Source organism: Myxocyprinus asiaticus, chromosome 4 (assembly GCF_019703515.2).
Source record: "Myxocyprinus asiaticus isolate MX2 ecotype Aquarium Trade chromosome 4, UBuf_Myxa_2, whole genome shotgun sequence".
In the NCBI taxonomy this organism is placed as follows: domain Eukaryota; kingdom Metazoa; phylum Chordata; class Actinopteri; order Cypriniformes; family Catostomidae; genus Myxocyprinus; species Myxocyprinus asiaticus.
The window spans coordinates 43709351-43736914 of NC_059347.1; the positions used below are offsets into that span (position 1 = coordinate 43709351).

General features: G+C 39.2%; 1 protein-coding gene across 2 annotated transcripts in view; it reads right to left on the minus strand.

Moving 5' to 3' along the window:
* Window positions 1-27564, minus strand: part of LOC127433615 (transient receptor potential cation channel subfamily M member 3-like) — a 217087-nt gene that overhangs the window by 40733 nt on the left and 148790 nt on the right. For both annotated transcript variants that reach the window (XM_051685663.1, XM_051685668.1), the window contains exons 7-9: window positions 16641-16815; window positions 16258-16381; window positions 3363-3435 (exon numbers count right to left, since the gene is read on the minus strand). In XM_051685663.1, the coding sequence (XP_051541623.1) occupies window positions 3363-3435; window positions 16258-16381; window positions 16641-16815 (372 nt within the window). The remainder of the gene's footprint in view (window positions 1-3362; window positions 3436-16257; window positions 16382-16640; window positions 16816-27564) is intronic.

The window sequence follows — 27564 nt, forward strand, 5'->3', positions numbered from 1 at the left end:
TGTAAAATAACTACAAAGTATGTGATCTAAAATATATGCAAAAATTCTATTGAACATTTGACCCTTGGACAAATTTATGAGCACATTCCATGGGGTTCACAGTTAGTTGTGCAACTCTATAATCGTTTTATGACTTCTATGGTGTTAGGTGATTGATCACTGCCTGTGAAAACTCAAACATATGAGACATTATCTATTCTTTGACTATATCCAGAATGATATGCATCCATTATACAATCATTAAGGGAATAGGAGAGACCTGGAGACTGCAGGACTAAATCATTCTTTAGATGCACTGCACAGTACTATGAATTATGCAAGAGAAATGCTGCTGGCTTTATGAGCAACCCATGGAGCTTTTGGAGGAAAGGCTTCACTGAAATCCAGTGTTTTGGTTTGGATATAAAGTGGGCCTTAAGAAGCCCAACCAGTCAAAAGCATGCACTTAATTCTCAGCATCAAGCATCCTGTTAACCTACTGATTGCAAGCACTGATGAATTGAATTTGTTATGAGGTGGGTGGCAAAATTAAAGTTACTGTATTCAGACCTCTGATCTGGGATGACATCTACAGGTGCATCTCAATAAATTAGAATGTCGTGGAAAAGTTCATTTATTTCAGTAATTCAACTCAAATTGTGAAACTCGTGTATTAAATACATTCAATGCACACAGACTGGAGTAGTTTAAGTCTTTGGTTCTTTTAATTGTGATGATTTTGGCTCACATTTAACAAAAACCCACCAATTCACTATCTCAAAAAATTAGAATATGGTGACATGCCAATCAGCTAATCAACTCAAAACACCTGCAAAGGTTTCCTGAGCCTTCAAAATGGTCTCTCAGTTTGGTTCACTAGACTACACAATCATGGGGAAGACTGCTGATCTGACAGTTGTCCAGAAGACAATCATTGACACCCTTCACAAGGAGGGTAAGCCACAAACTTTCATTGCCAAAGAAGCTGGCTGTTCACAGAGTGCTGTATCCAAGCATGTTAACAGAAAGTTGAGTGGAAGGAAAAAGTGTGGAAGAAAAAGATGCACAACCAACCGAGAGAACCGCAGCCTTATGAGGATTGTCAAGCAAAATCGATTCAAGAATTTGGGTGAACTTCACAAGGAATGGACTGAGGCTGGGGTCAAGGCATCAAGAGCCACCACACACAGACATGTCAAGGAATTTGGCTACAATTGTCGTATTCCTCTTGTTAAGCCACTCCTGAACCACAGACAACGTCAGAGGTGTCTTACCTGGGCTAAGGAGAAGAAGAACTGGACTGTTGCCCAGTGGTCCAAAGTCCTCTTTTCAGATGAGAGCAAGTTTTGTATTTCATTTGGAAACCAAGGTCCTAGAGTCTGGAGGAAGGGTGGAGAAGCTCAAAGCCCAGGTTGCTTGAAGTTCAGTGTTAAGTTTCCACAGTCTGTGATGATTTGGGGTGCAATGTCATCTGCTGGTGTTGGTCCATTGTGTTTTTTGAAAACCAAAGTCACTGCACCCATTTACCAAGAAATTTTGGAGCACTTCATGCTTCCTTCTGCTGACCAGCTTTTTAAAGATGCTGATTTCATTTTCGAGCAGGATTTGGCACCTGCCCACACTGCCAAAAGCACCAAAAGTTGGTTAAATGACCATGGTGTTGGTGTGCTTGACTGGCCAGCAAACTCACCAGACCTGAACCCCATAGAGAATCTATGTGGTATTGTCAAGAGGAAAATGAGAAACAAGAGACCAAAAATGCAGATGAGCTGAAGGCCACTATCAAAGAAACCTGGGCTTCCATACCACCTCAGCAGTGCCACAAACTGATCACCTCCATGCTACGCCGAATTGAGGCAGTAATTAAAGCAAAAGGAGCCCCTACCAAGTATTGAGTACATATACAGTAAATGAACATACTTTCCAGAAGGCCAACAATTCACTAAAAATGTTTTTTATTGGTCTTATGATGTATTCTAATTTTTTGTGATAGTGAATTGGTGGGTTTTTGTTAAATGTGAGCCAAAATCATCACAATTAAAAGAACCAAAGACTTAAACTACTTCAGTCTGTGTGCACTGAATTTATTTAATACACGAGTTTCACAATTTGAGTTGAATTACAGAAATAAATGAACTTTTCCACGACATTCTAATGTATTGAGATGCACCTGTATAATGGATTTCAGGAGAGTGGAGAGCAATCATTGTTTTATTGTGTATTATAGGAGTTGACTGACAGAACCTGTTTGAGGACATTACTGTGAATGACTTGGAAAAGGTATCCGTCACCATACTAACTTTCACTAAAACCCCCAAACTCCACCCTCCAAAGAAATGTCGACAAACCCAGTATCAGCAAACCCAAACACTCAAAATGATTGCTAAGTAGAAAGCATTTCTGATTGCTAAGTGTTTTAATGGATTATAAAAATCAAGCCACTTCCCTGATACTTTTTCCTATTTACAGAGCCAAGGACTATCACAAACACAGGCGTAGATTCTCAAGACACTTATTTCAGTGATATCTGTCAGATAACAGGGACATTTTGTGTGCTAAAATTGCTAACAGCACCTTTTGAATAAACTGTTGGGTTTATTGGGTTTTTCCAGTAGTACATTTTCTATGTTTCTTCAACTACAATATAAAGTACTTTTAAACTGTCTGTAAACAGACCCCCCCCCCCCCCCCAAAAAAAAGACTAACACTTAACTTACAATAAAACCAAACAAAATTAAATAAATAAATACATAAGCCAAAATAAATACAAAGGGAGTGCAAATTACAATTTAACTAATCCACACTAAATGTACTTACTATTTAATAAATTACAAAGAAAAACAAATCCTTTTCTTAGTATTCTCTATCTTCTGCACTAGCATCTTTACTACTCCAGCCACTGTGAGAACTTGGCAGTGCGATAATGCAGATATTGTTGACTGTTGTATGAAAAATTGCTTGTTATGTTCCTCATTTTTAAGTCGCATTGGAGAAGTGTCAGCTAAATGACTCAATATAAATGAAAATGTGATATCACCCATATACATATGGGACACAATAATGCACTTTTAAATATACTTTGAGCCAACTTGGCTACATTACAAACATCATTACGTTCAATAAATGAAAAAAGGGGGCTCCAAACACTTTCATGTTATTTTGTCAATTGCAATGCATGAGGACATCTCTTTTATCCACAGCAAGATAGTGGGCCTTTCAACTTGTTTCCAAAAGATGGCATTAAGCCGGCTAACAGCACCTTTAAGATGTTAAGAAGCGCATTCATCATTCTTTTACAACTGACAATAAGTCCTATTATTTAAATCAACACGCTTTGGAAGTCAATAGATACATCTGATTATCCATAAATGAACACACATTACCTTTCAGGAGAGCTGTTAGAATGGCCAAATCAATATCCTGGTGTCCCTCTGATCCCATCCGGAACACTGTTATCTGAGGAAAAAAGACATCATAATATTGCTGGTATCACATTATTTCAAGCAAGAGCTATATGAACACCACATATGTTAGAGTATGATAGTGTTAATAGGATAAATCCAGTCACTGGGAGATAATACTTTATATCTTGACAGTAGCAAAGAGAAGTGACTAGAATATAGAGCTGAGTGGTTTCTACAGTAATGCATTGTATGCAATGCGACTACTGGAACTGCAGTTCTGTAATCACTGCACCCACACATATGAAGGGCACCTTGCAGCTCCACATATGTAATGTGTGTGTTCTGAATTCCAGAGCACTTATAATACAGTAGACAGGCCATTAATATAATGCCTGTCATTTGAAAAATCCACCTTTCTTTCAGTAGCCATTTTCGATCTCTGCCTGGTGTGGACTAATGAACTAATCTGTAGCAGTGGGAGGATTGGTTCAGCCTATCAATGGTGTTTTCATTTTCATCTTCTAAAGCAACCATGAAATGATTGCACATCTAGGGTGTGTGAGTTTGAGAGGTGGAGATGACAGAAAACGGAATTAATAGCACTTCACTGTGCTTAAATGGCTTCATACATAATCCTTCAAAGTGTCTCAGTATTGATGCATAAGGCAATGGGTGAAACACATGCTTACATTTTTGTGTGGTGATCTGGTTCTGTGTTCAGTATCAACCTTGTTGCTGTTACAGTAAAATTGGAGATTACATGTAATGTGATGATATTGAGCGAGCAGTTAATCTCCTCTACAAAGAGTTTGGTGCCGGGCAGTTACTGAAGTGACTGTTATTGATGACCTTGTGGAGGTGACACAATTGCTTCTGTGTGTATGTGTTGGAGCCATGAGAGGATTGTGATATTGACCTTTCAAGTCCATCTCTGTATATGTCAATTTAATCCTTTTTCTCTATCCTGGGCAAGAAAAAAATTTGAAATTATTAAGCAATATCACACAGGCAAGAGTGCTGTAAATATCAGGTATATTGGCACGATTGCACGTGTGATATTGCTTGTATACAAGTTCACTTTTGAATAACTTACATCTTAGACACAATATGACAGCCCTTTCTCTCCACAAACACAGACAACTGGAGCGATTGTCCCTGGCTAGGCTGTCATGTCCCTCATACATCTAATGAACCTCCAATATCCCAGTGCCAAAGCCCCAAATATTGTGCTTCATTGATAACTACCCCATTGTACTCACTACATTTATGTGATTATAGTGTTTTAGGAGACTAGCATAGCAAGCATTGAAGGAATAGTTCACCCAAAAATGAAATTCTCTCATCGTTTACTCACCCTCATCATGCCATCCCAGATGTGCATGACACTCTTTCTTCTGCAGAACACAAATGAAGATCTGTAGAAGAATATCTTAGCACTGCAAGTCTATACAATGAAAGTGAATGGTGACCAAAACTTAAAAGCTCCAAAAAGAAAATAAAGGCAGCATAAAAGTAATACACATGACTTCATTGTTATAATCCATGTCTTTTGAAGCCATCTATTTAGTTTTAGGTGAGAACAAATCAAAATATAACTTTCACTATAAATCTTGACATCAGCAGTCTATTCGGCAATTATGTTTTCAAGCTTGATTACACTTCCTAGCGGCATCTAGCGATCTGCGCATGTGTCAAGCACTAGGAAGTGTAATCAAGCTAGAAATCATGATGACAATGGCAAGATGTGCAGTGAAAAAGTTTGTTTGGGTTACTTTTGTGCTGCCTTTGTGTTTTTTGGAGCTTCAAAGTTTTGGTCACCATTCGCTTGCATTGTTACGACCTACAGATTTGAAATATTCTTCTAAAAATCTTAGTTTTGTGTTCTGCAGAAGAAAGAAAGTCATACACATCTGGGATGCCAAGAGGGTGAGTTAATGATATATTTTCATTTTTGTGTGAACTACTTCTTTAAGGAAAACATTACACTTAATTTGGACCTCCAAATATATGCCCTCCGGCACAACTGCTCCAGGAAGGATGCCACTGCATTTGCCATCCACAGTACGTTGTCGCCTTGACAACAAAATCTCATACTGTATATCAGAATGCTGTTCATGTACTCATCACATTCCCCAGACCTTAACAAACTATCTTCACTTAGTTTAAACGCTTCACTCTGTGACTGGGTACCAGAATTTCTGAATTAAAGACCTGTCAGGATTCAAACCCTCAAACACACCATTCGTGACAATGGTGCCTTCTATGGCCTTCTAATAGAGCAATAACAAAATTAGCAGACGACAACATTATAGTTAATCACAATTTAAGCAATAGTTTACCCAAAAATAAAGCATCTACCATCATTTACACACCCTCAAGTATTTTCATGCCTGTATATTATTCTTTTTCTGAGGAACATCATTTTTCCAATGTTGGGGAGAAACTAAAGTAGCAAAGCTACTAACTTAACTACATTTTTTGGTAGTGTTTTGTGTGACAGTAAGCCATTTAAAAATAGTGTCGCATTTACAGTAATGGAGCTACTTTTGCCAACAGTAGCAAAAAAATTTGATTGCATGCAGCTATGCAGCTACCTGAGCTATGGAAAGAGTCAAACACATTAAACGCAAGCATATAATACTGTCTTTGTGCGTTCTGAAGTTTGATTAATTTTAGTGAATCAGTTCATTCGTATGGTTCATGTACATGAATCATTTCAGAACCAATTCACCAAATCACTTTTTCGTTTGAGTCTCTGTGCAGAAATCCTTATTTTACTTCTCTCTCTCTCTCTCTCTCTCTCTCTCTCTCTCTCTCTCTCTCTCTTTTATATCTTGATAGAGCTTGTTGTATTTAACCTGGAATATACCTTTAAGAGAGCTGGTCTCCAAACCCCCATCCTCACCAGCCTCTACAGGTGTGTCAAAGAGATCATCTTGACTGGCTGCATAACTGTCTGTAAAGGGAAATCGCCAGCAGTGACTAGTGAAAATAGTGTGGTTCATCACTGGGCCTTGTCTTCCTGCTGAAAAGGTTATCTACATGGAGAGGTGTTTAATTACGGTCAGTAACAGCAGCATCTGGAAGAGAGCTAAGCAGCATCCATTTTTATCACTATATTTAAACTTAGAGAAATTAAAGAGATATTAGATTAGATTGCCCTTGAAGGATCCATGCAATACTGAATTCGACCAAAACAAGGTAACTTAGGAGGCAGTATAATTAAGTTGCCTATCTTTTGGAACATCCTTTGCATCAATTGCACACCTATGATGCCTTAAAATGCTGCCTCACTAGGCAGCTAACAAGGTTTTAAAACAGAGCTTGATACTTGAGATCAGGGACAAAACGTGTCCTTCATAATAAAAAGTCCTCTTTATGTTAAAAATCAAGAAATTCATAATAATAAAAATACTGAAAAAAATGTAAATCTAATTCTTAAATAATTTCATTAGAATTTTTAAAAATGCATGCACTATACTTGGAAGCACATGTAACTTTACCTGTCCCCAGCAAAAGGTCACATTAAACAGCCAAACAAAGTGTTTAAAAATGCAAAAAATTCATAAATATAAATATCGAATGAAAGGTAGGGATCTGTATAATATCAAACAATACATAAAGTAAACTTTAAATTATATTTTCCAGAAAGTTGTGTCCCACCTTTTATCCTGAATAAATCAGACAATTTCATGGTCAGCTATAACTCTGAGTACCCCTTTCCCACTTCCTGCTCATGGTGGATGCAACAGTAGAACACATGGTCTGGTAAGTTTTATATATTTTTTAATATTTTAAACAAACAACGTTTAAGTCTCTGCGATCACAGCTTGTCAACTCCATCATTCCCATTGTGATAATTTCTGTTAAGAATTGTGGAATAATTTTGGCATTTTAGTTTAGGTTATAGAGGCAGCTTTAACTGAGGAAAAAAAACAAACGGATCCAGTGTACAACACATGGATATGATGGACAAATATTCAATTTTGTCCATTTTGTCTGACTCATCATAGCTGACTCATTTCAGAATAGTGTGAAAACAGAAAAAAAAAATAATTATAGAATGTATTTTATCACTTAACTCCTTTAATAAACACCACTATTAGATAACTAATGATTTAAAAAAAGTTTCAGTGGAACCGCTGTCTTCTGCCTGAATGCCTTCAGACAGTTCAGCACCGACTGTGCACGCTCGTTTGTGAGGCACGCCGTCATCGAGACTGAGTCCAACTCCAAGCCAAGAAAAGAGATGCTCTGAACCGGGGAGAGCTTGCTCTTTTCCCAGTTGACCCGAAGCCCCAGTCGGCTGAGGTGCGTGAGCATCAGGTCCCTGTGCACACACAACACATCCCGTGAGTGAGCTAGAATTAGCCAGTCATTGAGATAATTGAGGATGCGGACGCCCACTTCCCTTAGCGGGGCAAGGGCTGCCTCTGCGACCTGGTGGTGGGCTCCACGCCGGGGCTGGGCCGCGGCAGAGCTGTTGCTGCAGGAGGATGCCCTTGGCGATGAGCAGATGGGGTGCAGGGTCTTGAGCCGCGCTGGGGCAGGATGTGCTGTATAGCCTCCGTCTGCTTCTTCACCGCCGAGAACTGCTGGGCGAAGTCCTCGACAGTGTCGCCAAACAGGCTGACCTGGGAAATGCGGGCGTCAAGGAACCGTGCCTTGTCAGCCTCAATCATCTTGACCAGGTTGAGCCATAGGTGGTGCTCCTGGACCACCAGGGTGGACATCACCTTCCCGAGAGACCGCGCCGTGACCTTCGTCGCCCGGAGAGCGAGGTCGGTCGCCAAGCACAGCTCCTGCATCAATCCCGGGTCAGAACTACCCTCGTGCAGTTCTCTTAGCGCCTTGGCTTGGTGCACTTGCAGTAGAGCCATGGTGTGCAGGGCGGAGGCGGCCTGTCCAGCGGCACCGCAGGCCTTAGTCACCAGAGACGACATGACCCTACAGGCGCTGGACGGGGGTCTCAGGTGGCCCCGCCAGTGGGCGGCGTTTTGCGGGCACAGGTGCACCGCAACCGCCTTATCCACCTGGAGAATCACCGAGTACCCCCTGGCAGCCCCACCATCGAGGGTAGTGAGAGACCGGGTCCAGGCAGTGAAAGGTGCCCGCCATGACCTTGTGAGCTCCTCATGCACCTCCGGGAAGAAAGGGACCGGGGCGCGGCCGTGAGCGGCGCTCTGGGCCCAGGAACCAATCATCAGGCTGCGAAGGTTCAGGGGTGGTGGAGGATCCCACTCCAGCCCGACACACGCAGCCGCCCGGGCAAGCATGGCTGCCAGCTGCGCGTCAGGCTGCGACTGGGCGACCACACCCGAAAGTGGGAGCCCAGTCGAGTCCTCAGCGTTAGACTGGACAGCCCGCTCTCCGATGCTGCAATCGAGAGCTCATCCACTTCATGAGCGCCGAAACGAGATTGCGAGCCGGCCCTGAGACGAGCCGGCGGACTCATCCCAGCGGGGCAAACGAGAGTACTGGGGAATGGGAGGTCCGTGGGGAGTTACCCAGCGGAGTGGCTCCCATTGGTGTCCCCAAATCGGCCCCAGTGCTAACCAACGTGGCCTAAAACCCGTAGGTAGAAGGACCGAGGCGGGGAGCCGCTGGGGTGGTCTCTCCCTCTAATGAAGGAAAAACCGTGACTGCAACGTTGCCATGGTCATGCTTTCGCAGTGAGAACATGACCTATCCACGAACGCTGTCTCCCCGATGGCAGCGCCCAAGCAAGTAAGACCGCGATCGTGGACATCGGAAGCGGAGGGGTAACGACCGCAACCAGGAAATACACACAAACGGAGAGGCGTCTTTAAAAAGACGCTTTCCGATAATGCCACTCTTTTAAGAAGGGAAAATATACTCTTTCAGTAGGAAGAATATACTCTTTTAGCTGCTGAAGCGCCCAGGGGCATTCTCTGCACTTCACCAGTGCAAGAGGGGGAGAAGCTGCTGTAATGTGCTGTAAATCCAACACCTTTTCGAGGTGAATGGATCGGTAGAGTAATTCAGCTTGCTGAACACAACCGCTCGGTTCCGAAGAGAAAATCTGAACGAGTGGTTGCATACCAGCTCCTTTTATACCCGTATGTCCAGGGGAGTGGCATGCAAATTCCACTCGCCAATTCCCATTGGCCTTTTTTCAAAAAGCAGAGGTGTTTGGGGCTCCCAAGAGTCGACATCGACACAACGTCGAGTGAGTGACAGATAGGGAACCTGTTTTGTCTCTTTTCTCAAGAATCAATGAGCTATTGTCAGGTTCACAGATGCAGTTTTTTCTAGTTGTTTATCAATGTCCACTGCCCACTTATTTGTTTCTTATTAGCAACTCATTAGCACTTATTTGAAGTCTGTTTTGACCTTTTAGCAACCATTTTTAATTAAAATCAGAAAACATGGCCCATCAGTGTGAAGTGGTCAGAATATGATTATCTGTCTACAGTAAGCATTTAGTAGCCTACACGATAACACATTAAAAAAGTATCATGGCATTACCATGTTTTTTGGACATGTACCATTACCTGGGGGCACCATGTTAAGACAATGGTATACAAATAAGTTAATCATATAGTGAAGTACCATCGCAGTACCATTGTATTCTTTTAATTACCTTAAAGCAACATGTAAATTCAATTGTAAATGTATATGGTAATCATATATAAAATTACCATGGTAGTACCATGGTTTTCTTTGAAGTGCTTTAAAGCGCCATGTAAATACAAAACAGTACACAAATACGGTAATTGTATCTCAAATTACCATGGTATTACCATCTGATACCATCAGATATCACATTGTTATTGCCCAGATGGGCTCACGCATACAAGAAATTTGGCCTCTGATAAGAAGCTTCTAGTACATACAGAAATACAACAGCTAGACAAAGAATAACAGGATAAGATGAACAGAATATGTACAAGTTTTTTATACAAGAATGTGAAAAGGAAATTATCTTCAAATGGGCATGGGTTTGTAGAGGTAGTAGTATAAATATGAAAAATAAAATGTAAAAATAGTGATTTTTCATTTTGAACATGGTTTGTATCAGTAATATGTATAAATATGAATTTACATGTTTTTTTTACATGCACGTACATTTCATATTGTACCATACTGTATACTGTATTGCACTTTACTGTACTGTACTGTACCATGGATTAGATAAACATCATGTGATATTATTAATAGTATTTTAGATGCTTTGTCTATGACATTATGCTCTGTGCCTCTGGTTGAAAAAAATAAACAGTAGCTTAAATGTAGCAAGCTACTTTTGGCATGTAGCTTGTAGTGTAACTCGTTACTTTCTCTGAAGTGTAGCTTTTAGCTTAGCTTAACTAAATGTTTTGTTGAGTAGCTTAGCTTGCTACATTTTTTGAGTAGCTTGCCCTACACTACATAGTAGATCTGGTTCATGCTGCTCTCAATCTTGTGCTGTACAGTGGATTGCTTCATGCTTCAGTGACCCAGGCCCATAGGCAAACATTAATCTTAATTTATCGGTGGCTAAATTCTCTTCATCACGCTCTCCCCCATTGCATGAGCCCAGCATCTTCGATACTACTGCTGCACTCTACTCACTGCTCCTCATATCTGCCAGGGGTTCATGACACCTCCTAATCCTCATCTGTTTTTATCCATCATCTGTCCATCTACTTGTTCATCCATATAGTCATCCTCTGCAACATCAGTCTGTTTTTATTCTGTTCATTCATTCCCTTACAAGTGATTTCACAGGGTGTTGCTCTGTGTTTCTTAAAGGAGAAGTGTGCACTGTTTGTACCGCTAGCATCACCAGACAGAAGTGCAAAAGTAATGACTGTTTTCAAGTAAGTTTCCCAAACACTCCCCCCATCTTGCATTGGTCGTACAAAGAGATAGTCCTACCCCAGACCCGAGCCATTGGTTGAACACCATTAGGTGTCAAACAAACAGAGCAATGTTTCAAGCGCACCACAGAGCCACAACATTTACACTTTCCAGGAAAATCAACCTAAAAATTGGCTTACTTATAATTATCTACATGCTATTCATAACTTAAATAACTTAAAGTAGTTAAACTAAAGTCAAATTACACTTAAAAATTGTTAGCTACACTACAAGTTACTAAATAAAAGTATCTAACTACATTGAATCTGTATATTGGATATTTTTTTTATATTTTGCAGTTCTGATTGCATTAAATATCACCTTATAGTTCTACATTTAATTAAACACATTAGGGTGACAATATTGAATTGAACATATACATTTACACTAAATATAAAATAATAAAACTGGAAAACACCCTATTTTATATAACTCGAAGTTTAAGTCAAAATATAGTGATAAACAACAGTAATTAAATAAATAATTCACATCAAAAAAGAAAAAGCCCCTTTAAGGCTGTGCATGGACTCAAGTGAATTAGTGAATTATTTATTTAAACTAGTCCATCCAAGCGAACCAATTAACTAAAATGAACTGGAATTCCCAAGGCTAAATGCACTGAATTTTTTTGTTGTACAACTGGTTCATTTAAATAAACTGTCTGAAAGAGCTGATTCACTTAAAGGAATGGTTCACCCAAAAATTAAAATTCTCTCATCATTTCAATGATTTGGATTTTCCAGCACTTCTTATGAGAGAGCGAGGAAAATCATTTGGTGTGTTTTGTCTTTTGATCCTACATGAGGCATGGTCCAGGACTAGAATGTTTGAAGTGTGAAATGTAGTTTCTAGCTGCTTACTCTGGTGATGTGATTGGTCGGATTAAATGAACACGCTCCTCCCGAACTTTGTTATGAAACTCTATGAGAGGCTGTCAGTCTGATTAACTGAACCATCCCTCCCTTGGTTGCAAGAACAAAGACCTCCACAGTGGGAAAGAGATTAAGAATGGAATTCAATCCTTATAGACTAGCAAAACACTGACTTGATGATTCTTTTGTGTGTCAAGTGTCAGTTAATCTCACACAAAACACAAATATTGAATCCCTAAAAATAACCTAATCTAAACTAATATGGCTGTGATTAATTGTAGCTAGCTGCTGCCCCTTCCAAATCTGGAGAAATATATTCAGGACATGTACTGAGAGGCAGGAGGTTATGGAAGCCTGTCCTGTTGAGTTCAGGTTAAATATCTGCTCAGGTGCTTCAAAGGAACAAAGCTGAATTTAGACATCTCCCTACAGATCTCACTATCCCACTCCTGATATTCTATCCAGCTCATTTTAGATTAGCTAAACACACACCCGCATACATATGGGCACCCACACACTAACTCACCTAACAGTGATGATGTCCCAATTTATGAGCTAACAGAAATTATTCAGAAATGTATTGGTTCTAAACATGTTTTATCACTTCACTTCAGAACAGAAGCATCATACGAATAGAGGTAGTATTAGCTTTGTCCATATTTCAGTATTTGTTCATATACACATGTTTGGAGTTACCTTGTAAGTTTATTTTGGTAATCAGCGGCTTGTTACCCACATTTTAGCCTTTGTCATTATATTTAAGAAAGTGGTTTAGATGCCAAATTTAACATTTATAAGCACACATCTTGTAAAATATATGATTCAAAATATTGTGGTGTGAAAGGCAAATGTGCAAATGTCTATGCTGTGAATGTGTACAAGCATCCACAAAATCCCAACTTTAAAGGTGGACTCAGTACATTTTGTGTTCATTAAAACTGTTGTACTCCTTATGAAATTAATCATAATTTTGAAACATAAGTATAAAATCAGGCACACTTAGGTGAGATGAACACTCCAGTAATATCAGTAACCTTATTAAAGCTGTTTTGTTCTACATGGAGAGGGTCTGTCTCCTCATGGAGGCTGCCATGTTATGATCACATGAACAACCATATACAACTTGCTAAATCTCAGTAACCACCCTGTAATTGGACACTTTCTCTCATGGATTAAATGAATCAAGGCTGACTGTGAATTGTGAATTTCTACAATGGCATCAGTAACTATTGTGTTTGAATAATGCTGCATCCACACCACTAGGTGTCAGTATAAGTCCAAAATGACAAGCATAAACAATTACTGAGTGCACCTTTAATGGATACTGTTTAACTGTTTTAAATGGAATTCTGGAATTTAATAAGTGGAACAGATATCAGCTATGATAACCAGCTATGAAATCTATAGAGAATTGGTAGAGCTGTGCAGACAAATTAATGGTCACAACCAAGTCTTGAATTACCAAATAATAAGATTGACATAAACAGATAGATCTTATAGAGTTATGGAGCAAAAGTCATGATCAACAGCAGGGCTCCTCAACTACCAACCACTGCATTAATCATTGTTATACAGCCCTTCAATATATTTTGATAAATTGCCTTATGCATCAAAGTGCTATCTGTACAAAACTCATCAGTACGTTCAAAATCACTCAGTGGTCACCAGTCAGTGGACTGTGGTCCATAACTGGACTGGCACGACCACACGTTTTTAGCCACAGTTCAGCCTTTTTTCTTTCTTTCTTTTTTTTTCTCAAACACAAACCAGAACCATTAAGGATCACATTTGATTGCATCTTAAACAAATCAAAGCCATTTATGCAAATTAATTTGCTGCAAAAATATTTTCAGATGTAGAAATCATAAGCAACAGTGGTTGATATAGAAGTGGTGTCAACTCGTGGGCTTGATGACATGATGGCTTATTCAGAAAAACAAAAGTCAATTATGAGAACTTTCACAAAAAAATAGTTTGCTACAAATTATAAGTGTTAAAAATACTTGCAGGATTAGGAACACACTTTTGTCTCATTAAATGGGAGGTTAAAGGGAACATGGGCTGATATTAGGGGTGCACACTATCAGTACCAGGTCTGATACTATGCCTATGTACTACTTTTCATGTTGTCTTGATAGACTTCAAAGTGAAAAATCTGATAATTACTCTGAAAAATGTGTCCCTTCTCAAAATAACATTTGGATGAAAGAAGTAGCAGTAACATTTACCACACACTATAGCTGTCAGTGCTTATGATTTGAGAGTGACTACTTTATTTCCCTGAGGATCAGTGACATTACATTCATGATTACATGAAATTGAATGTAAAAATGTCACATTTTGCAATCATTTCACTCTGGCTTTCTGATCAGAACTGAAATGTGTTTGTTTCAATCATCAAGCAATCCCATTTGCTTGCCCTCAGTGACTATATATCATAAGAGAGCAATTGAGGTGATCTAGTGCAAAGCTGAATTGTGTGTGTGTGTGTGTGTGTGTGTGTGTGTGAGTCTCAGATGAGTGTGAGATAACCATGGTGGTCTAAAGATCTCTCTGAGTCACAATGGTTCCCATACACTTGTTCTGTGCTCACATCTGCCAACACATCAGTCACACTGCAGACACCCCACTGTGCATAAGCTTCGGTCCATTTACACACCTCACGTGTATGTATGTCTGTTTGTGAGTCAGTAACAGAGTATATGACTTCCCAGGCCATGTGATTGCCTATAAATGAATGTGTGTGCATTTGGTATATTTGCTGTGCCATACCTCTTTTAAGTAACATTTTTAATTTGGTCGCCTTTCTGAATCTCAAAGGCTTTGTGATCTCACTTTGAGTCATCAATAAAGCAGATTGAAGTGGGTGGCATGTAAACAAAAGCCAATGTGCTGAACTCAGAACTAACTCTCACCTACAAAACAGTTTGCATCTGAATACACAGTTGTGTAAGCCAGTATTTAAATACACAGTCTTAAGTTAATAGTCATATGGTGTGTGGGTAAAATTCATATCTATGTTTCTAAGGTCACAGCTTCATAATGATGATGAACACATTTACAGCTACAGATAATATATTAGATAATAGATAATATTTCAGTGGAAATGCATGCACGAACAACATTCAAAAACACAAAAGATTTACAATGAATTTATTCAAACAAAACTTATGGTGTGCACATATATAACATCACACACACGCATGCACAAACAATGAGTGAAAATACTACAATGACTAAAAGAAGAAGATATTCACAATAAAAGAACTAACACAGAAATCACTTTGAGGATGTATGATTTAATGACTGAAAACGATGACCACAATCACAATATACAAACACAACATTGAGAATGAGGCCAATCAGCAAATTTCATTTCAATTACAATAGCATACAAAGACAACCAGAAATATTTTGCATGCAAATCACAAGATATGGTTTAATTATCTACTTGATCAATCTAAAAATATGAAAGCATATTGGCACAAAAGTAGAAAATGTTTCTCCTGGTGACACTGAAATTGTGGACGTGCTTTATTGAGATATTTCAGGATATTCAGGAAGTAAATGGCCAACAGGGGAAGTACAACTTTCTGAGAGCTTTTAGATGTGAATGTGTACGAGACTGCTCTTTATGAGCTAACTGGAAAGTGCATTCTAATTGAGTGAAATGGATTATGATGTGGTCAACTGGTGAATAATTTAACAGGAAAGCAGTGGATTCAAAGGCATGAGGGGTTTTTAGTGATAGCATCAGTTAGTGAGTAAGAATAGTTTTACTTTGTTCATCAGGAATTTGAGATTCTCAAAATGTGCCTATGTGTATATAAGTGTGTGAGACAGTAATATATAGAGATGGTGTCTGGGCCTGAGGGGATGTACTTCATGTGGGTTGCAGAGGTAGTGACATTTATCAGCCCTGAGTTAAAGGGGCCACTTTACATGGCATCTCTGACTGTCTAATAGAATAACAGCATGCTTACATGGTGAGGAATGCATGGCAGACGATCTCATGGCTTTTCACTATCATACAAAGAATTCTAAGTACAACCAAAAGGCTTCAGAGGAATCTCTTTAAAACTGTCTTCATATGGAGACAGTCTATTTATTTAATTTTTTCCAGTATTGTACACACTCACCAGCTCTTTCTTCTTCATGCACTCCATCAGAATGATGAAGAGATGCTGGGCCTGGGTCCGGCTGTACGTAAACGTCTTCTGGATGGTGACTAATAACTGGTCTCTCAAAGATTCGTTTATGATTCTAAAATGTAGTCAGAGTAAAAGAAGAGACTGGAATATCCAAGCAAATCATTGAAATGCAAAGAAAAGTTTCATCTTCATCAATAAAGATGAATAGTGAATTAATTTTTCATACACGGGTCGGCTGTATGCTTGATTTTATGCACCTGTTAGTAATAAGTATAGCTGAAATAGCCAAACCCATAAATTAGAAGACATTTTGGCCATGTGGTGTATCATCTTATACACTATTACAGTGGAGAGATTTAAACCTCACGTACCCGCCATCCTCTGAGTACTTATGCCCGAAGGCCAGGATGTCAGAGGCACGACCGCTCCCATCACACACCACCACGGGAACAGGAGGAGTGTCTCTCAGGTACTCCAGTACGATAGAGATTACATTAGGACCCCCTTCCACTATAAGAGCTACCACTGGAACACCCTGCCCAATCCCTGCGGAGATATAAAGGAAAGAGAAACAGAAATGTGAGAGGTAAAAGGAGTATGTGTGTGATTGTGGGAGTTGGCTGTTACAGGGAAAATTTACTAAAATATTCTAATCTAAAAGATTAAAGCTGAAGCATGCATTTTTCATATACTAGTTTAATGTGCAGAATGGATTAAACATGCAGTCATTCGTCAGGAAGTTTAACTTCCCAAAGAGTGTAAACATTGTGGCGGTTTCAAAACCATGTTCTGTTTGATTGTGTGACATATCAACTTCTGGCTTAACCAATGGTGTGAGTGTGGGTCGGGACTACCTGTTTGGCCAACAATGGCAGACAGTGGCAGGATTGAAGGTTTAGCAGGGATATTTGGAAACAATAATTATTTTTACAGTTTAATTAATGCCGCTAGTGTTGTAGAAATTTAAGACTTTACCTTTAAAGCCCCAATTGAATTAAAATCTGAGTTTTAAGGCTTTTAGTCCATGTGTGTTAGCTTTGAAGCCCTCTATATACAGTAGTCTTTTGCTCCAAAACATTTAGAAAATTAACTTTGAGCAGATATCCACTATATGATATTTAAAATGTACAATATTAAAATATGGAAGAAGCTCTCTAGGAGAATGCCCAAAAGCAAAAAGTAGCTTTTATTTATTTTTTACAAAAAGTAAAAATATCTTAATAATCGTAAAATCAGTTTCCTAATAGAAAGTTGCTCATGAAGGTCCCCTCAAATCGTTATTATGACTGGGAAACTCAGAGATCATTTTGATACCCGAATTTCGGAGTTGGGAGAACACATACACTTGCAATATGGAGGAGAAGAGTATTTTTTCTGTAGTGAATAAAAGATATTTCTAAATGTTTCTAAATGTATCTACCATGTTATCGCTTGCTGTTTCTGTAACATTTATGTATATCAGTAACCATTTAATGCATATTGTAAATTTTTACACAGAGAAAATAGCATCCAAAATTCCATTCTTCAGCAAGCTAACAGACTAATGTGTAATACGGTGTCAAGAGTTCCTCAAAAAAATATGGTAGACTGAACCTGGGGTCCTCCATGTTTTGTATTATTTCCGACACAAATAAATTCTTTATATTCTCATATATTCTCCTCTCTGACAATAGGGGGCGATATACACGAAGGATGTGAATTACCAAAAACAGAAGGAGAATGTGAAAGTGAAGTGGAGATTGACTGAGCAGTGAGGAGTATTTATAGTAAAAAAGGGCTTAAAAATGTATCCGTTTCTCACCCACACCTGTAATATCGCTTGTGAAGACATTGATTTAACCAGTGGAGTCATATGGATTACTTTTATGTTGCCTTTATGTGGATTTTGCAGCTTCAGAAATTGGCACCCATTCACTTGTGTTGTATGGACCTACAGAACTGAAATATTCTTCTAAAAATCTTTATATGTGTTCTGCAGAAGAAATAAAGTCAAATCAAATAAAATCAAAACAAATCACTTTTATTGTCACACAACCATATACACAAGTGCAATAGTGGGTGAAAGTCTTGGGTGCAGTTCCGAGCAACATAGCAGTCGTGACAGTGATGAGACATATACCAATTTACAATAAACTTCAGATATACACAACACAATTTAAAATCTAATATACACATAATTACACACAACACAATATACAAATAATAACATACAATGTACATTATACAATACACACAATATAGAATACACAGTATTTAATAAAAACTGTATATATAAAATGTACAGTAGGTTGTATTGTACTGTATTGACATTCAGGCTGTCGGTTGATAGTCAGTTGCCAGTGTGTTGTTAAGAGAGATATAATTATGACAGTCCAGTGTGAGATAATAAGATTAATAAAGTGCAGTGCTGATGTATATTGATCGTGAAAGATCAAGAGTTCAAAAGTCTGATTGCTTGGGGGAAGAAGCTGTCATGAAGTCGGCTGGTGTGGGTCCTGATGCTGCGATACCGCCTGCCTGGTGGTAGCAGTGAGAGCAGCCCATGGCTCGGGTGGCTGGAGTCTCTGATGATCCTCTGAGCTTTTTTCAGAGGATCAGAGCTGAAATATCCTTCTAAAAATCTTTATTTGTGTTCTGCAGAAGAAATAAAGTCATACACATCTGGGATGGGATGAGAGTAAATGACGAGAGAATTTTCATTTTTGGGTGATCTAACCCTTTAATAAGCTATATGATAAAAATCTAACTAGCTATAATAAATCTAAAAATGCTAAAAATCTCAAAACAAAACTAAAGATATCCAACATGTAAACTGACATAATTTCTGAATCTTAATTCAACTCAATTCACACTACCTTCAACAAATGTTTTTATTGAATAACCTCCAGTTCTAAAAACTTATGGAATCACAAATTTGATCAAGATCAGTTATTTTTTTCTATTGACACATCTAGTTTCTTTCAATAAAATTTGAAAGCAAGCAAAGGGGTCTTTGTACAGTATATTATCTTAAACAATGGGTGCCTTGGCGTTAAAAGGTTGAGAACTACTGACATAAACTACAGGTTATCGGCTGTTAAAAAAAAGGACAAGCCCTTCAAAATGCTGTTTCAATAGGAAATACGCTAACACGGGAAAGAAATCTGTATTCTTCAAGCCCATTCGTGGGGTCTTTAAACATGAAAAAGAAATGCGAGGGGAAATTCTCAATAAGGAAAAGCGTGTGAAAAGAAAAAGAATGGAGAGGCTTGAGTCATCCTGGCACACAGAGACGGATGCCCAGTTGGTTGGATGATTCCTGTGAATGGCTGATGTGACTAACCCTTCAGACACCCTCATCATAACCAATTGTCTCTGTCAACATGACACCCAACATCCACTTAGCCTCAGTGAATTGAAGATATTCCTCATCAGAACCTCTACAGAAAGAGAACTCACTTTTATCTGAAGGATATACGAGCACTGACTGCACAATCAGATCATTCCTGCATTCATTAATCAGCTGCAATTAATGATGCTCTAGGACAGTGGTTCTCAACCTTTTTGACTCCAAAGAAAATATTCGAAGTAGACTATTATTTATTTATAAGATATATCTATTACAAAATATTTCCTGAAAACTTGTGATTCCTATCAACCGACAGACTGAATGTCAATACAGTACAATACAACCTACTGTACATTGTATATATACAGTTTTTATTAAATACTGTGTATTCTATATTGTGTGTATTGTATAATGTACATTGTATGTTATTATTTGTATATTGTGTTGTGTGTAATTATGTGTATATTCCATTTCTAGAAAGGTATATTCTTCATAAAAAGCAAGCTGTTGAAGGGAGTTTTTACATTTTTAGCATTTTAAGTAAGTTGAATTATAATAATGATATAAAAAGTATAAGAATCTATCATATTTTAAGGAATTTTAAGAGATCTTGAGGCCCCCCCTGGAAGTGTGCTGAGGCCCCCTAGTGGGACCCGGCCCCCTGGTTGAGAACCACTGCTCTAGGAATAATTAACAGGTGTGCTTGCAATGGGTAAGGACCTATGGAAGTGCAGCAGAACAGTGCAAAGACAGATCAGCTCTGCAGCAGGGATGCTCAAACCACCTATACTCTCACTCTTTAATACAACTTGATGAGTACAAGCTATGATGTAGTGACTATAATTCAAAAAGCATGTTGCAACCAGATCTTAAAGAAAGAAGGAGGAGGAAAGGGAAAGAGAGAGACAGACAGAGAGAGATTCACCAGATCCACATGAGCTGTCATCATTGTGCCTAAAATGGGTACGGTTACATAAAGTGTCTCTATTTATAGCAGCACACAGACTTCAAAAGCAACTAACTGCTCAGCTGGTAAAGGGATCAGAGTGTGATTTACTTTTTCATCCAAACCTTTTTCTTCTACCTTTATCTGAAGACTTTACTGTGACTCTTTCACTCTTGTTTACTTTCTATATAATTTTCTGGTCACATTTTATATTAGGTGGCCTTAACTACTATGTACTAACAGTAAATACATACATGACTATGTATTTACTGTGTAACTACATGTTGTTCTGCAAAATTCCCACATTTGCTGCTACTGAGGTTGAGGTACAGGCAGGTTTAGGAGTAAGGGTAGGGTTAGGGTTAGAGGTTAGAGTTAGGTTTTGGGGTAAGGGTTGGGTTAGAGTTAGGGGTAAATTTAACAGTGCAACTACAAATGTAATTACAATGCAACAACATGTATGTACATAATAAGTACATTGTATCAAATGGCTAAGTACATAGTAGTTAAGGCCACCTAATATAAAGTGGGTCCCATTTTCTCTCTTAAATGATATTTATTGATCTTTGATATGTTCTTCTATGCTGTTTTGGGGCCTCCATTAATGCGTTACACACACACACACACACAAACAGATGCACGCACACACACACACACACACACTGCAGTTCGCTCCAGTTCAGCATAGCTGGAACTCGTAATGCCCTCACTCTGTCTAGGCAGACTGATCTCACAGTGAAATCGGAAACAGTAGGTTCTGTGCTTACCGAAATTGTAAACACTGCCCCCAGTGGCTAAGGCGGTAAGTGTTGATGGGCGTATGGGCTGGGGATGTGCATGGTTACCGTTTTTAGAATTCGGTTAACCGTGATGTTTCATGAACGATTAATCATTTTTTTGTCGGGACGCAGGAATAAAGAACGTTTAATGCCATGGAATTTCCTCAAACACTAATTAAAACAGCAGAAAATAAAGTAAACAGTGAGCTATGAGCCTAAATGGCACAACACATACTATAGATCTTCAAGTGATAAAATCACTCATATTAAAGTCAAATAAAAATAATCAAACTGTCACTGCCTGGAATCATGTTTAACAGTCACAATAGGTCCTCTTTGTAACCTGAACTTCTTTAGAATGCAGCACAAAGAATGAAACAAAGCAGGTGTTTCGAGATGCGTTCTTTTTATCTTTACTTGGTGTCAAAAAATGCGGTGATCCTGCGTGAGACAATCACAGACGTCCATCCAGCGTGTGATAACAGCATATAGAAAAACAGCACAGGCCAAAGCATGTTTGAACAGCCCCTAATTCATCTTATACTTGAAAAACTGGCCCAAACCTCGCCAGAAAACCTGACAGTTTGTCAGAACTCGTCGAGTTCGGGTCGGGTTGAAGAGCACTATTGTACCTGTAGAATAACAGAATAGTGATTTTGGTATTTGAATAGTGGCGCTTTGAATGGTTATCCGAATTCTGACTTTCCATGTACATCCCTAGTATGGGCATATGTGAACTCCGTTTTCTGGGTGAAATGTCCAAAGAGAGGCGCCAAAAGAGAGTTGTTTTCAGCTGTACAGGATGTAATACAGTGAACAGGAATGGATATTATAATCTGTACCTCTCATCCCATCCCCAAACCTAAACCTAACCATCAGTAGAGTTTAAATGTAATGTTAGAGGGAAAAATGCAACCTCTGAATCACGTTCATCACTGACTATACGAATGCGATTACTTCCTGGTTTCAATGTGGGATGCATACCCGGGTCTTTCATGCTGATGATGCAACATGCTTCCGGTTGCACCACAAGGGAAGGTAAACTCGCTCGAGCCGATGAAAAAATGTCTGATGGGAGCTGGGGCTTGTCAGTAATCAGCATAATGTGCTAGATTGTAGGGAACTGGAACTGTCGAAAACAATATGCAGACTTCTCGTGTGATGATGTTGGTCTTCTAGAATAAGCTTATGTCACAACAGCACTATAAATTATTCATCAGTTGACTTGTTTATGTATTCAAAGAGTAAGAAAACATGAAATCTTTTAGGACTTTTTTTTAAAGAACATTTTTAAACTTCACAATGTAGTTTATGAAATAATATATTGTGTAATCAAGCACTATCAATTCCTATAGGTCACTAAATGGCATTTTAAACCATACATTTTTAATGATCTATTTGCACTTTATTTACAGCATTGTCAGGTTTTGTTTTTTCTTATTCTTCATAACAGTCTCCACTTTGATAAATTAAAATAGTATAATATTAATATAATATAGATATTGTGAAAAAGCCTGTGACTATATACTGTAACCAGAGCTGGCAGATGCTAAGAAAAGTTCTTTGGAGGGAAAGAAAATGTTGGTCAAAGTTTTCCAATTTTGGTTGCGAACAGAATTTATAGAAGACCAATAAAACATGCTATCACAAGCCTTTTACAGAGAGGCATATGGAAACCAGTCACCAGAGAAAATTTTGAGCATCTGGACAGGGGCCTGGGTAGCTCAGCGAGTATTGACGCTGACTACCACCCCTGGAGTCTCGAGTTTGATTCCAGGGTGTGCTGAGTGACTCCAGCCAGGTCTCTTAAGCAACCAAATTGGCCCGGTTGCTAGGGAGGGTGGAGTCACATGGGGTAACCTCTTCGTGGTCACGTTTAGTGGTTCTCGCTCTCAATGGGGCATGTGGTAAGTTGTGCGTGGATTGTGGAGGGTAGCATGAGCCTCCGCGGTGTCATGATAAGATGCATTGACTAAAGGTCTCAGAAGCAGAGGCAACTGAGACTTGTCCTCTGCCACCTGGATTGAGATGAGTAACCACGCCACCACGAGGACCTACTAAAGCAATGGGAATTGTGCATTCCAAATTGGGAGAAAAGGGGATAAAAAAAAAAAAAAAAAGAAAGAAAGAAAAAGCATCTGGACAGGGATGAGAGTGTTTGTTCTAACAACCGATATCTTCAGCTGCCAACTACATCTGTGGTCAGACAAAGCAAACAACTCAAATTCATTTTTTACATTTCTGTACAGTCATTTGCCATTTAATCAGACGTAGGCAGGAAGTTAAACGTCTCAAATTTTCCAGTATTATCATAAAAAAATCTCATCATCCATACATTTTCTTCAGAAGTTCATCTATTAAAAAGAACGAAATAACAATAAAGTCTGTTCTTGCTCATTAAGATCAGATTCATTCAGAAGGATGATTTTGGAAATAAGTGTAGTGTAATGACACTACCAATAATAGCTCTATTAAAGAATTTGTTTTATGATCATTTATTCACCCATATTTTCCCCAAACCTGTGTGCTGTTATTTTTTTGTGGAACACAACAGGAGAGTGTTTGGAGAATATATACAAAGCTCTTCTCCATACAACAACAATTCATACAGACCATGTCTGTCAAGCTCCAAAAAATGCATAAAAGTATCCCATACAACTGGTGTGCTACAGTACATTCCAAGTCTTCTGAATCCATATGCTAGCTTCATTATTTATAAAAAATGTACCCCTCTACTATGGCTCTCAAAACTCATTCTCCATTGCACATATTTGAACTGCCGTACTAATTTTCGACTACCATACATGCAACAACCAATAGCATTTGCTGTCAATGACGTAAAACCTGCACTATTTCTTGAATCTGAAGTAAACCCAGCATTATCACACTGGAAAACAACATGTTGCTTCCAAAAGTTCATGTACCCTGAAATCAACCCCATTTAGCCAAATTACTGACAAGTGGCATCCAATTTTAGACATTTTTGCATCATTTCAACCGCAGTCACCTCCTTCTCTGGAACTAATCCGAGACATGGGTTCTAGTCCCATGGGAACCAGGAAGTAATCACTTTCACATAAACAATGGTGAGCACGATTTGGAAGTTGCATTTTCGCTCTAAAATGACATTTTTACTCCACTGGTTAGTGACGGTCATTATTTAAATTTCGGGGACAAAAGCATAGTGTCGAGGCTGTGGTTGGTTCCCGCCTCGCCCTTCCACTAATTTTGGGTACGAATTTATTTAGGGAAATTCGTGTGGATGGGTCATGTAAAAAAGTGTCTCAATGTTTGGTTTACAATTCGCTGGCTGGGGAGGCGGAGCCGGGGCCATCTGCATAAGCTCCTTGTCAGGATGACGTGAGGGAGGGGGAAATCTCAGCTTCCCCAGCCCTTAGAGGATTCCCTGCAGGGGATTTCCCTCTGGAGCAGATGCGAGATGAGACCCTTAGGCATGCTTTGACCAGGTGAAAGTGATTGATAGTCAACGCCTCCAGCTAGATATTGCACTCGCAAATCCATATTTTTAAATTATTAAGGATCGGTTGTATCGAGTGATGCAGGACACTCAAACAAAGGAAGATACAACCCAGTTGTTAATACTGCAGAGCCGTCGGGAAATGTTATTCCAGACGGCTCATTATAATCCAATGGTGGTTCACTTAAGGCAGGAAAAGACACTGAACAGCCTAATGGCCCATTTCTATTGGCCGGGTATTCATGGGGATATTCGTAGGTGGTGTGCGGCATGCCGTGAATGTCAGCTGGTGAATCCGCCAGCCACCCCAAGAGCGCCACTGTGCCCCCTTCCATTAATCGAGGTCCCCTTCGAAAGAATTGGTATGGACCTCGTTGGGCCATTAGAGTGGACGGCACATGGACATTGCTTTGTATTGCTTCTGGTGGACTATGCAACGCGATATCCAGAAGCAATGCCTCTGCACAACATTTCAGCATGAAGTGTTGTGGAGGCACTCAATAGAATTATCTCCTGAGTGGGGATTCCGAAACAAATCCTCACTGATCACCCCCAAACAGACGGCTTGGTCGAACGATTTAATCAGACCCTAAAGAATATGATTTGTAAGTTATTGCACGAAGATGCTTGAAATTGAAATAGATGAAACCACATAATTTCGTGCCGCTTCTTTGACTCACTGTAATGTCACACGTCAGCTAGAGTTCATGGCTGGACATGGTCCGACTCTCAGTCCAACGCTCTATCAGTTGAGCTACCGCACAAGCTAATCATGTTGGAATAAGTGTATATACATTTGTGCTCAAAAGTTTGCATACCCTGGCATAAATTTTGAAATTTTGGCATTGATTTTGAAAATATGACTTTTATTTAAGGATAGTGATCATATGAAGCAATTTATTATCACATAGTTGTTTGGCTCCTTTTTAAATCATAATGATAACAGAAAACACCCAAATGGCCCTGATCAAAAGTTTAAATACCCTTGAATGTTTGGCCTTGTTACAGACACACAAGGTGACACACACAGGTTTAAATGGCAATTAAAGGTTAATTTCCCACACCTGTGGCTTTTTAAATTGCAATTAGTGTCTGTGTATAAATAGTCAATGAGTTTGTTAGCTCTCATGTGGATGCACTGAGCAGGCTAGATACTGAGCCATGGGGAGCAGAAAAGAACTGTCAAAAGACCTGCGTAACAAGGTAATGGAAGTTTATAAAGATGGAAAGGATATAAAAAGATATCCAAAGCCTTGAAAATGCCAGTCAGTACTGTTCAATCACTTATTAAGAAGTGGAAAATTCGGGGATCTCTTGATACCAAGCCAAGGTCAGGTAGACCAAGAAAGATTTCAGCCACAACTGCCAGAAGAATTGTTCGGGGTACAAAGAAAAACCCACAGGTAACCTCAGGACCACAGGAGAAATACAGGCAGCTCTGGAAAAAGATGATGTGGTTGTTTCAGGGAGCACAATACGACGATACTTGAACAAAAATGAGCTGCATGGTCGAGTTGCCAGAAAGAAGCCTTTACTAAGCCAATGCCACAAAAAAGCCCGGTTACAATATGCCCGACAACACCTTGACACGCCTCACAGCTTCTGGCACACTGTAATTTGGAGTGACGAGACCAAAATAGAGCTTTATGGTCACAACCATAAGCGCTCTGTTTGGAGAGGGGTCAACAAGACCTATAGTGAAAAGATATACCATCCCCACTGTGAAGCATGGTGGTGGCTCACTGATGTTTTTGGGGGGTGTGAGCTCTAAAGGCACGAGAAATCTTGTGAAAATTGATGGCAAGATGAATGCAGCGTGTTATCAGAAAATACTGGCAAACAATTTGCATTCTTCTGCACGAAAGCTGCGCATGGGACACTCTTGGAATTTCCAGCATGACAATGACCCTAAGCACAAGGCCAAGTTGACCCTCCAGTGGTTACTGCAGAAAAAGGTGAAGGTTCTGGAGTGGCCATCACAGTCTCCTGACCTTAATATCATCGAGCCACTCTTGGGAGATCTCAGACGTGCGGTTCATGCAAGACGACCAAAGACTTTGCATGACCTGGAGGCATTTTGCCAAGACGAATGGGCAGCTATACCACCTGCAAGAATTTGGGGCCTCATAGACAACTATTACAAAAGACTGCACGCTGTCATTGATGCTAAAGGGGGCAATACACAGTATTAAGAACTAAGGGTATGCAGACTTTTGAACAGGGGTCATTTCATTTTTTTCTTTGTTGCCATGTTTTGTTTTATGATTGTGCCATTCTGTTATAACCTACAGTTGAATATGAATCCCATAAGAAATAAAAGAAATGTGTTTTGCCTGCTCACTCATGTTTTCTTTAAAAATGGTACATATATTACCAATTCTCCAAGGGTATGCAAACTTTTGAGCACAACTGTATGTAGGTGGGTCTGTAATACAAGCATTAAAATGTATAATTTTTCAAAAGATGCGTTACAGTAAAAGTGTGTCGATATCATAAAATAGCAGGTTCTGAGTAATAGAGAGAGTAGTTATACAGAAGTATTTATAAAGTCACAATCAGCCATTAAAGTCATGATCTGAGTGAAAGGGAATAAAGCACACAGTTGTTGTAGCGCCTCTACTGTTCATTTCACCTGGAAACTGCAGGGAATTGTACCTGGAGAAACGTATAGCAAGTTTTGCAAAAATTTATATAGAGTCACGTTTTCACTTTGAGACCAGGTTGGCCTTGATGGTCCCTTTGGCCTTTTTCGAACACCCAGAGT